The sequence below is a fragment of the Mustela nivalis genome (assembly GCF_964662115.1).
Source record: "Mustela nivalis genome assembly, chromosome: 18".
Taxonomy (NCBI): Eukaryota; Metazoa; Chordata; class Mammalia; order Carnivora; family Mustelidae; genus Mustela; species Mustela nivalis.
Window position 1 is genome coordinate 52563595 of NC_139037.1, and position 12821 is coordinate 52576415.

At 40.7% G+C, this 12821-nt stretch overlaps 1 protein-coding gene across 3 annotated transcripts in view; it reads left to right on the plus strand.

The window, feature by feature from the left end:
- LOC309852744 (uncharacterized protein) overlaps positions 1-12467 on the plus strand; it is a 100493-nt gene extending 88026 nt beyond the window's left edge. The window contains exons 8-10 of one of the 3 annotated variants that reach the window (XM_082709945.1): positions 6058-6184; positions 6669-6764; positions 10614-12463. In XM_082709945.1, coding sequence (XP_082566071.1) covers positions 6058-6184; positions 6669-6764; positions 10614-12376 — 1986 coding nt within the window. In that variant the 3' untranslated portion in view covers positions 12377-12463. Of the gene's footprint in view, positions 1-6057; positions 6185-6668; positions 6765-10613 lie in introns of all 3 variants that reach the window. The other 2 variants (XM_082709946.1, XM_082709947.1) reach the window with 2 other exon arrangements.
- Positions 12468-12821: the final 354 nt, after the last annotated feature.

The window sequence follows — 12821 nt, forward strand, 5'->3', positions numbered from 1 at the left end:
GCACTTTTATGGTGGTTCTTTTATAGAAAAGTGACCAGGGCACTTCAATCTTCTTGATGTCATCCCCCATAGCACCAGGATTACTTCTTTGAATATCTCATCTCGATGTTTAAAACAAACAAGGTGTTCTGGTTGTGTTCCCTTACCTCTGCTTCCTTCTGCCTCCTCATTTCTGGGACTTTTGGTGAGCCTGTTTACTTAGCCCATTACTTATCCATCCCTACCCAGTCCCCCCAGTCCCTTACTCAACACCAAAGGTCCTTCAATGTACCTTAGGCATTTATACCAACTTGTTTAATCAGAGCTGATGTTAACTTCTTTAAATGGCTTGATGCTTTCTGCCAGGTAGCAGAATGCTACCAGGTATCCCCTGTAATGATCACATGTTCCTTCTTACTTTCATGAGAGTCTTTGATGGATTTCCTGAGTGATGTGCAGAAACCTTCACATTTCAGCTGGGAATTCCTTAGTTTCTCTTTGTTTGTAGTGTCTGATCAGGAGAACAAAGCTAAATAAATGTAGAGGAAAATGAAATGTCCTTACAACGTGCCACCCACCAATAAATACTAGAGACAAGCAAAGTGTGGCTTTCTTCAAGGAATTCACAGGTGCCTAGTGTAATGCTTTGTTAAGAGGCAAAAGCTACCTCAGGTGGACAATAGTCAGACTTCCAGGATCCTGTAAGTCCTCTTCAACATACGAAAATCCCTTGAGAATTGCTTTTATTTGTGTCCCCTTAACGGAAAAGCATATAATCAATGCCTTCTCAAAATCACACTGCAGCTCTTTTTGCTAATGGCTCCTGTCCCTGAGGTTAATAAAACAGATTTTTTTTTTTTTAACTAATAATGTCTCAATCCTCTCTTGACCATTTGCTCACAAGCCACCTCACATGAGTTCGCACTGGGCAGATGAAGATTCCCACCTTGCTGTAGTTGGTAGCACGGACTTCTGGGAGTAGAGGATCTGACTCAGTCAGACCTCCCTCTTGTGAGTTTTTACTTGATTCCACACTCATGTCATAGACATACTCTTCAAAAAAAAATAGATACTGTTTATGTTTATTTTAGAGTGAGAGAGATGGTGTGTGTGAGAGAAAGAAGGAGGGTTGATCCAGGGTAGAGGCAGAGGGGGAGGGAAAGACTTTCAGCTGACTCTGTGCTGAGACCATGACCATGACTTGAGCCGAAGTCAAGAGGAAGATGCTTAACCCATTGTGCCACCCAGGCACCCTATTTCCTTCTTTGTATTTTCAGAAGAAGAAAACAAGGATCACATAGTTAACATGTTTGAGGATCTTAAAATCCTGAAATAGGTCACAAATGATTGAAAACAAAGTGTTCGATGAAACACTGTGTAGTGGGATCTTTGAGCACGGTGGTCAAGAGAGAATTCTTGAGATGCTGTATTGTACCAGAGAGTATGTTTATTGAAGTAGCCTAGGCATAGGATCTGTGGGCAGAAGCAGCTACAGGTAAGCCGCATGAAGCTGGTGGTTATATGCTCAGTGTTGGGGGGTAGGTAGGTACACAGAGTATTAGATCACAAGTGTTTGTTCGAATTTGTATATGTAAAACTACTTTTGCAAGATTTCTCTGATACTATCATTCAATTTGATATTATTATCGGTGAGATGTACAGGGAGTCAAGAGACCCTTTAAGAATGTAGCCAGCAGGGGCACTGGATGGCTCAGTGGGTTAGAGCCTCTCCCTTCAGCTCTGGTCATGATCCCAGGGTCGTGGGCTCTAGCCCTGCGTTGGGCCCGCTGCTCACCAAGGAGCCTGCTCCCCGTCCCGCACCTGCTTCTCTGCCTACTTGTGATCTCTGCCTGTCAAATAAATAAAATCTTAAAAAAAAAAAAAAAAAGAATGTAGCAAGCTGTATATATTTGATTCTTAGCAGAACTAGGAAGCCTGTGGGTCAGCTTTCTGAGTCAAAGGTAAACGTTTTTCTGCTTGTATCCTCATCATACCAAGCCTCATAAATAATAGCTGTTCTATCTGTATTATTCTATGTGTTTGTGTTGATAGTGGGAATAAAAGACAGAGGCAGCATCATCCGCAATGTGATTTGTAAGTCTCACGTGAATGAAAACAGTTCTTGAATTAATCACCGTGACAGTTTTCTACTCTATGACTTTTAACGTGCATTTAACTACTTCCTAAATGTATAAGTGGTGCATGATGTGTAAAAAGATCGATCTTTTCACGTGGATACCTTTTTGCTGCCATCATTCTTGTCCCATTTGACACCTGCTACGAACATTGATTCAGAATCCTCCTCTGTATATTGACCTGTGTGTCCTTTTCGATGGACTCTCAGACCCATAACCTGGGTTAAGACATGATCCCTTTGCACATTAGGTAAATGAGGTTTATGGTTCTCCATGAGTGGAGATTTTAGTGTTACAATGAGGTAAAGTTTGAACTGTAGGTCAGTCCATGGATTCCACGTTGGTCCCTCTGCCTCAAAGTGGGCCAGCCCAAGCACTTCTCTGTGGGCAGCCATTACTTTGCGTAGTTTCTGTTTTCACCACAGGAGGCTCTGCCTATGGGGTGTTGTGGCTGAAGTAAATAACAAGTTGACTGGATTATCTGTTTTGTGTGTGTTGAGTTTGAGGATTTCTTTATAGATCCAGGATATCATCCCTTTGTCTATATTATCATTTACGAATATCTTCTCCCATTTGGTGGGTTGCCCTTTTTTCGTTGTTGTTGACTGATATTCTTTGCTGTGTAGAGGCTTTTGATCTTGATGAAGTCCCCAAAATTCATTTTTGCTTTTGCTTCCTTTGCCTTTGGAGACATGTCTTGAAAGAAGTTGCTGCAGCCGATGTCGAAGAGGTTACTGCCTATATTCTCCTCTAGGATTCTGATGGGTTCCTGCCTCACGTTGAGGTTTTTTATCCATTTTGAGTTTATCTTTGAGTATGGTATAGGAGAACGGTCGAGTTTCATTCTTCTATACAGAACTGTCCAATTTCCCTAGCACCATTTATTGAAGAGACTTTTTTTTTTTTTTAAAGATTTTATTTATTTGTCAGAGAGAGTGAGCGAGAGCGAGCACAGGCAGACAGAGTGGAAGGCAGAGTCAGACGGAGAAGCAGGCTCCCTGCGGAGCAAGGAGCCCGATATGGGACTCGATCCCAGGACGCTGGGATCATGACCTGGGCCGAAGGCAGCTGCTTAACCACTGAGCCACCCAGGCGTCCCTGAAGAGACTTTTTTTGACTGCATATTTTTTCCTGCTTTGTTGAAGATTACTTGACCATAGGGTTGAGGGTCCATATCTAGTCTCTCTACTCTGTTCCACTGGTGTATGTGAACTGGATAGAGATTCCCAGCTCTATCCTTTTGAGTCCCTGGCCCCCCTTTTCTCCTGCTAAGGCTAAGAAAAGGACCACTAGCCATCCCATTTGACTAAGATAAGATAACAAGTCATTGCTCCTGCTGAGACAGAAGAAAAAGACCAGTTTCCCAGTCCTGTTTGAATAAGAAAAGAAAGAGAAACAGCCCCCAAGGTGATTTAGCACTCTCCTGAGTTGCCTCCACACAGATTATACTTGCACAAGAAAGGGCCATTTGGCCTTGAGAGACTGGGAAAGGGCCCTGGCCTTGAGAGACTGAGAACACACCCCACTACCGTCTCCCATTGCCTGTAACCATAAAAAGTCACTACCCTGTGGGGTGCTCAGTCTTTGGGAAGGATCCCACTGAGCTTGCTGGCATTAATAAAGCTGTGTTCTCCCATCTCTCCATGTGCCGTTTGGGTTTCCCCGGCCACCTCAGATTTTCTGCAACATATGTGTCTGTTTTTATGCCAGTACCATGCTGTCTTCGTGATCACAGCTTTGAAGTAAAGCCTGACATCAGGCAACGTGATGCCCCCAGTTTTGTTTTTCTTATTCAGCATTTCCTTAGCAATCCGGGATCTTATCTGATTCCATATAAATTTTAGGATTTTTTGCTCCAGCTCTTTGCAAAATGCTGGTGGAATTTTGATCGGAATGGCATTGAAAGTACAGATTGCTCTAGGCAGTATAGACATTTTAACAATGTTTATCTTTACGATCCATGAGCATGGTATGGTTTTCCATCTTTTTGTGTCTTCTTCAATTTCTTTCATGAGTGTTCTGTAGTTCCTCGAGTACAGGTCCTTGACCTCTTTGGTTAGGTTTATTCCCAGGTATCTTATGGTTCTTGGTGCTACAGTAAATGGAATTGATTTTCTAATTTCCCTTTCTGTGTTTTCATTGTTAGTGTATAAGAAAGCAACTGATTTCTGTACATCGATTTTGTATCCTGCCACACTACTGAATTGCTGAAGTGAGTTCTAGTAGTCTGGGGGTGGAGTCTTTTGGGTTTTCCATATCAAGTATCATGTCATTTGTGAAGAAAGATAGAGTCTGACTTCTTCATTGCCAATTTGGAATCCCTTTTACTTCTCTTTGTTGTCTGATTGCTGTTGCTAGGACTTCTAATACTATGTTGAACAAGAGTGGTGCGAGTGGGCATCCTTGTGGTTCTGATCTCAAAGTGAAGGCTGTCAGCTTTTTCCCATTGAGGAAGATATTTGCTGTGGGTTTTTTTTTTAAGGTTTTATTTATTTATTTGACAGAGAGAGATCACAAGTAGGCAGAGAGGCAGAGAGAGGGGGGAAAACATGCTCCCTGCTGAGCAGAGAGCCTAATGTGGGGCTCGATCCCAGGACCCTGAGATCATAACCTGAGCTGAAGGCAGAGGCTTAACCCACTGAGCCACCCAGGCACCCCATCATTGTGGGTTTTTCATAGATAGATTTTATGACACTTCTTCAATGAAGACATATAAATGGCTAACAGACACATGAAAAAATGGTCATCATCACTAGCCTTCAGGGAGACTCAAATCAAAACCACATTGAGATACCACCTTACACCAGTTAGAATGCCCAAAATTAACATGACAGTAAACACTAAGTGTTGGAGAGCATGTGGAGAACAGGGAATCCTCTTACACTGTTGGTGGGAATGCAAGTTCCTGCATCCACTTTGGAAAACTGTGTGGCGATTCATTAAGAAATGAAAAATAGGGTGCCTGGATGGCTCAGTGGGTTAAGCCTCTGCCTTCAGCTCAGGTCATGATCAGGGTCCTGGGATCAAGTCCCGCATCGGGCTCTCTGCTCAGCAGAGAGCCTGCTTACCCCCCTCTCTCTGCCTGCCTCTCTGTCTACTTGTGATTTCTCTCTCTGTGTGTCAAATATATAAATAAAATCTTAAAAAAAAAAAAAAGAAAGAAAAAATAGAGCTCCCATATGACCCTGCAATTGCACTACTGGGTATTTACCCCAGAGATAGAGATAGAGTGAAAAGAAGGGCCATCTGTACTCCAACGTTCATAACAGCAATGGCCACAGTCACCAAACTGTGGAAAGAACTAAGATGCCCTTCAGTGGACAAATGGATAAGGAAGATGTGGTCCATATATACTATGGGGTATTATGCGTCCATCAGAAACGATGAATACTCAACTTTTGTGTCAACATGGATGGGAACGGAAGAGGTTTATGCTGAGTAAAACAAGTCAAGCGAGAGTCAGTTATCATATGTTTTCGCTTATTTGTGGAGCATAACAAATAACAGGGAGGACATGGGGAGATAGAGGGGAGAAAGGAGTTGGGGGAAATTAGCAGGGGAGACGAACCATGAGAGACTGGACTCTGAAAAACAATCTGAGGGTTTTGGAGGAGCGAGGGGTGGGAGGTTGAGTGAGCCTGATGTTAGATATTAAGGAGTGCACGTATTGTATGGAGCACTGGGTGTGGTGCATAAAGAATGAATTCTGGAGTACTGAAAAGAAATTAAATAAATAAATAAAAATTTAAAAAAATTTAAAAAAAGGATAAGGTGAAAAGAAAAGGTTAAGTCAAATGTGGGATAAAATTTGGTGGGGATAGTCAGGTAAGTAGTGAAGGACAGGTGTTGGAGTCTAGCTGGAGACACTAACTCTCCCTCTTTGATCTTATGGCCCACTGTGAACTGTATCAGTGGCATTTGGTGACTGTGATATTTATTGCAGGGACAGCTGGCCTTCAGGGATGTGGCCATCGAATTCTCCGAGGAGGAGTGGGGATGCCTGACCCACACTCAGCGGCAACTGTACAGGGACGTGATGTTGGAGAACTATAGACACCTGCTCTTCTTGGGTGAGAATGACTCCTTGCAGATTTCCCAGACCCACACTCAGGGTTTCATTCTCCTTTGAAGACTGTCTCTTGAATTATTCCTCTTTGCATAACTAGAGATCAGATCACTGCATTAAGGAACACAAGTAAGGATTGGTAGGTGTAGTCAAAATCCTGATGATTGCTTTTCAGCTTTAGCCTCCCCTTCCTTCAGGTAACATCATTTCTGTAGATTAGTGGCTGTTGAAAGCCTGGCGTTGCAGAAAATGGTACTGTCTGCATTTAAAATTCAATTTTCACTCCTTATTATTGTCTCAGCAGTACTTAGAAGCGCAAGTTAGGATGTGACTATTTGAAAGTCCTTCATGTTCTGCAGGGGCTGCTGGTCAACAGTGTTTGGCATATCATCTTTTAGAATTCTGCAATGTTCTCTCTTCTCTGCTAAGCGCATTGTGGATTGAAAGACTCTCCAGCAATATGTATATTCGGTTTCTCTATTAAACAGGTCTCATTGTGTCAAAGCCTGATTTGGTCTCCTTTTTGGAGCAAAAGAAGGACCCTTGGGATATGAAGAGAAAGAAGACAGTGGTCTTTAATCCAGGTAGGTGGGATGGATGAAGCAGATGACAGAGGTGAAGTCCAAGTCTGAAGGAGGAAGGTAAACCTTCAAATGTGATACTAGTAGCTCTGCTTGATTGAAAATCAGTTGGAGAAGCCCCGTCTTATGTCTCTGTCTCTCCCAGAGGGACTTCTCTGAGCCAACATCATCATGCTTTAATTTTCTCTAAGGATTCTGCTTCAGCTCCAGTGATGGTCTATCATGTCCACAGGGAGGACCAGGAGACTCTCCTGGGAGTGGTTGGGTCTCCATAATCTGAGAGCTCTTCCATTGCTTTGAGAGTCTTGGGATAATCTCTCTATTTCTGAGTGTCTTTATGCTGAATCTCTTCTACGTTCTACATCGCACATTTGCTTTATGTGAGAACGTGAGCCTGAGTAGTGGTAGGCATACTGGGGATTGGTGTGGAAATCCCCAGAACACTGGAGATAGACACCACCTGGTTTCTGGCTTCTGCTTTCCAATGTTATGGAGGCTTTAATCTTAAACATATAAAACTGAGTCTCAGTCAGTTTATAGGATAACAAAGCATTTCCCTAAGATTAGACAATATAATTATTTCACTTCAAATTCTCTTTGTAGTAAGGAGAAGTTTCCGTTCCATGTGTTCCATTCCCCAGTGGTGAACTAATGTAATGTCTCTATTTATTTGCTAGATTTCCTACACAAAGTAATATTATAGGAGATTCAGAACTTTTAGAACCCATAGCCTGAAATAAAGTCTCAATTCTTAGCTTATTAGTAATTGCATCATTTTATAATTTTGCTTCAAAATAAGAGGTTCCTGTGACTTTGTCATATGTTTTCACTTTCTTATTAGTTGTCTATGAGACTCATCTTTACTTATAAGATCAAAAGTCCTGATATGACATGGGCATGTGGTTTATAAGAAGTGATGTAGATAGTAAATTTCCCACATTGAAAAAAATGTTCTGGGGACGCCTGGGTGGCTCAGTGGGTTAAGCCACTGCCTTCGGCTCAGGTCATGATCTCAGGGTCCTGGGATCGAGTCCCGCATCGGGCTCTCTGCTCAGCAGGGAGCCTGCTTCCTCCTCTCTCTCTGCCTGCCTCTCTGCCTACTTGTGATCTCTCTCTGTCAAAAAAAAAAAAATAAAAAAATAAAAAAAAATGTTCTGTTCATAAATGGAATTTTAGTTCAGGGACAATTAATCATAAGTCTTTTTTTTTAATTTTAAGATTTTATTTATTATTTATTTGACAGACAGAGATCACAAGTAGGCAGAGAGGCAGGCAGAGAGAGAGGAAGGGAAGCAGGCTCCCTGCTGAGCAAAGAGCCCCATGCGGGGCTAGGTCGCAGGGATCCTGGGATCATGACCTGAGCCAAAAGTAGAGGCTTTAGCCCACTGAGCCACCCTTGCGCCCCAATTGTAAGGCTTTTTTTTTTTTTTTTAACTATTTTACTCAGAATGTATCTGGATTTAATCCATTTAATACATTCTTATAAAATGATTGTCTGCATATTTTACAACTTTGATGGCATTTGCTTATTTAGAAAGGGAAGTTACTTGCTTCTCTGCTTTGCTCTAAAAAATTGATTATAACCTTGAATTCTGTGTAAGAAGAGGAGTATATCAGTAGCAGATCACATATTTTGATGGCACTTAAGTCCTTATTCATAATATTTTTCATTACACCTATTCATGATTGATTTTAATGGAGATTCCTTACAGTTTTACTGTGAGTGAACATAATTCAAAATTGAAAATGCCTTTTTCTATGGATATACAGAATTAAAATTATAGTTCTGTAGAAGGTTGCCTTTAAAATCATTCATATATTTTATTCTGTAGATTTTTTTAGTTAAAATTGGGCTTATTTTGGTTTTGCCTATTCCATAATAATGTGTTTCCTTTTGTGTAGGATTTTCCACAAAATTAGTTAGTTGTGTTTTTTTTTTTAATCTATATTTTTTTAATAGGAAGACAGTTTTCAACACTTTTGAACAATGCAAATGTAACTCAAATATGAATCAGGCTTATGCCCTTTCCAAATAATATTATGTTTGTATTTGTCTATGTAAATATTACCCATATATTGTTTGTAACTCATGTTATATATTTCTGGTGGTTATGAATATTCTAGCATATCTAGGTGAGTTGTTACAATACTAGCATTAATTTCTACATCTGTATTGTTGAATTTATATTCTCTTTGTATAAGAAGCACTTTTGGGGTAATCAAAAGTAATTATTACATTTCTTTTAAATATTTTATTTATTTGACAAAGAGAGATGACAAGTAGGCAGAGAGGAAGGCAGAGAGAGAGGAGGAAGCAGGCTCCCTGCCGAGCAGAGAGCCCGATGCAGGGCTTAGTCCCAGGACCCTGGGATCATGACCTGACCCGAAGGCAGAGGCTTAAACCACTGAGCCACCCAGGCACCCCGAAGCCTTTAGTTTTTCATGTCAACCCTCTGCCCCCTTTCACTCTCCTATCTTTATGGGGTCCCCTTAATGTACATATCGGTCCACTTACAGGACTCTTAAGAGTCCCAGACCCTGTCTTTTTTGACATTTCTCTTTGATCTTGATCTTGAAGACAAGTGTCTTTAGATTGTCTGATTCTTTCTTCTGCTTGAGCAAGTCTGTGGGTGACCCACTGGTGTGTTTTTAACTTCCGTCATTGTGTTCTTTAACTTCCTTTTGCTGCTTGGCTGATTGTTATACTTAGTCTCTTTGGGTTTACATTTTGGTCATGACCCGTTTTCTGATCTCATTGAGTTACATAACTGCTTTCTCTTCCTTTCTCCATGTGCATCTTTATGATGGTTAATTCTTTGCCATGCAAGTAAGAGTTCTTTATTAACTGAGGGTTTGTTTGTGGGATTTCTTTTGTTCTCATGAGGGGAACACATTTTTCTATTTCTTTTATCACCTTGTGATCTTCTGTTGACTTTTCATAATTAAAAAAAAAAAAAGCCTCTGGACCCAGGTTTATGGACTTGCTTTGTAGAAAAGAACACAGACAGTAGTAATTAGGGCATCTGTCACACATAATCTGGACATTTGTCATGTCTAAATTTTGTAGTTTCCCAGGTTACCGAAGTGCAGTTTCTTCTTTATAGACCACAATACCTTCCTTTCTCTGTTTCCCTTCAGATTTGTCCATTGTTTGAAGAAATAGTCAACCTTTTGTCTGAGTAGCTACCACACTGCTTCTTCTAATCTTAATTAGTTGGTCTTCTCTTTCAATCTGAACTTGATTTGGTTACAGATCTGTCAGTTTTTAATTTTTTTTTCTTGAAAACTAAATCCTTCTATTGATACTTTCCTATTCTTGCTAAATTCTACTTTCTTCATTTTTGTTTTATGTTGAACTTCCTTTCTTCCAGGGGTGCCAGGATGGCTTGTGTTTAAGCCTTTGACTTCTGTTCAGGTCATGATCTCAGGGTCCTGGGACTCAGTCCTGTTTCAGGCTCCCTGTTCAGCAAGGAATCAACTTGCCTCTCTCCTTTTGACCCTCACCTCACTTATGCTCTCCCTCTCTGTCTCAAATAAGTCTTCAAAAATATTCCTTCCTTCTGCTGATTTTAGGCTTCTAATATGCTACTTTTCCTGATTATTTGATATAGAGGGAGAGTGATTTGTGTTAGACCCTGACAATATTATAGACTTTTCTATGAAGCTGTGTGGTCAGTATGTTGTGTGCAAATTGATGTGTCCACGGAGGAACAAAGTCCTGATGCTTCCTTCTCAGCCATCGTGCTGACATTCTCTGATTGATTTTATGGTTGCTATGTTAGACATCCTTAGTATATTCATCTGAAAGTAGTAAGTGGAATGAGTTGACTTCTGTTTTTCAATATCTTTCAGCTGTATCTTCACAGGGCACCCTGAGCTTCCTGCCAGAGCCATGCAAAAAAGCTTCATTTCAAGATGTATCCATGGGTCGATATAAACATAGCATCCTTGAGAAGTTACACCTAATAATAGACTGGGATAATGATCGTAAAGGATATATCCAAATGGAGACTACTGCCCATAATAGTGAAAGATACAAAATACTTTGTAAAACCTTCCTTTTTAAGTCCATTAGTTCTGCAAGGCAGGGTGTTTCTGTCCGCAGGAGCTCCCCTCAAACACTCAAATGTCCATATTTATCGATGGAGAATGTGGAACATCTGGAAAGTTACCTAGCCTGTGCTGAACATAATGATTTGAACAATTCTGAAAATAGGATTGGATTGACCATTCATTCAAATATTTCTAAACTTCAGAGATTTCAACATACAGAAACAACTGCTAAGTGGGATCCATTTGAGAGGTCCTTCACTAAAGACTCAACCCTTCCAAATTCCCAGAGCATTTTCAATGGAGAGGGAATTGCTCAAGGCAGTGAATCTGAGAAAACAATTCATCAAGGCTCAAATGTTAAGAAACATCTGAGGACTCATTTTGCAGAGAACCATTTCAAACTTAGTAAACGTGGGGAAGTCTTTTCTCAAAGATCCATCCTTTTGTCTAACAGTATGCATATAAGGGATTGGCCGAATGAATGTGAAAGAGATTTTAAGCAGTGCTCCAGTTTTAGTGATCATCCAAAAATTTATATGGGAAAAAACCCATCCAGACATAAGAAGCCTGGGAACACGTTTAGTCAGTCATTAGGGACACATATACACAAGACAATCTGTAGTGGAGAGAAACCTTACAAAAGTAAAGAATACAGCACAGACTTTAAATTGCCATCAACCCTTACTCACCATCACAGAATTCATACTGGAGAGAAACCTTTCCAATGTCAAGAATGTGGGAAGGCCTTTAAGCACAGCTCAAGTCTTACTCACCATCACAGAATTCATAGTGGAGGGAAACCTTACCAATGTCAAGAATGTGGCAAGGCTTTTAACCGCAGCACAAGTTTTATTCAACATCACAGAATTCATACTGGAGAGAAACCTTACCAATGTCAAGAATGTGGGAAGGCCTTTAACCAGTCTTCACACCTTACTCAACATCAGAGAATTCATACAGGAGAGAAACCTTACCAATGTCAAGAATGTGGCAAGGCCTTTAACTACAGCTCAAGTCTTACTCGACATCATAGAATTCATACTGGAGAGAAGCCTTACCAATGTCAAGAATGTGGCAAGGCCTTTAGCAATTCTTCACACCTTACTCAACATAACAGCATTCATACTAGAGAGAAACCTTTCCAATGTCAAGAATGTGGCAAGGCCTTTAACCGGATATCACGCCTTACTGAACATCACAGAATTCATACTGGAGAGAAACCTTACCAATGTGTAGAATGTAGCAAGGCCTTTAACGGGGAATCCAACCTTACTCGACATCACAGAATTCATACTGGTGAGAAACCGTACAAATGTGAAGAATGTGGCAAGGCCTTTAGGCAGCATTCAAAACTTATTCAACATTACAGAATTCATACTGGAGAGAAACCTTACAAATGTGAAGAATGTGGCAAGGCCTTTAGGCAGCAGTCAAACCTTCTTGAGCATTGCAGAATTCATTTTAGAGAGAAACCTTACAAATGTAAAGAGTGTGGGAAGGCCTTTATCCATCAGTCAGGCCTTACTACACATTACAGAGTTCATACTGGAGAGAAACCTTAGAAATATATAGAATGTGGCAAGGCCTTTAACCGGATGTCACACCTTACTGAACATCACAGAATTCATACTGGAGAGAAACCTTATCAATGTGTAGAATGTAGCAAGGCCTTTAAGGGGGAATACAACCTTACTCAGCATAATAGAAATCATACTGGAGAGAAACCTTAGAAATGTGAAGAATGTGGCAAGGCCTTTAGGTGGCAGTCAAACCTTATTGAACATCACACAATGCATTTTAGAGAGAAACCTTACAAATGTAAAGAGTGTGGCAAGGCATTGAAGAAGGAATCCAACCTTATTCAACACCACAGAATTCATACTGAAGAGAAACGTTTTAATTGTGAAGAATGTGGCAAGGCCTTTATGTTCCATTCAGGCCTTACCATCAGAGAATTCATCTGGTAAGAAACATTACAAATGTCAAGTATGTGGCAAGGCCTTTAAG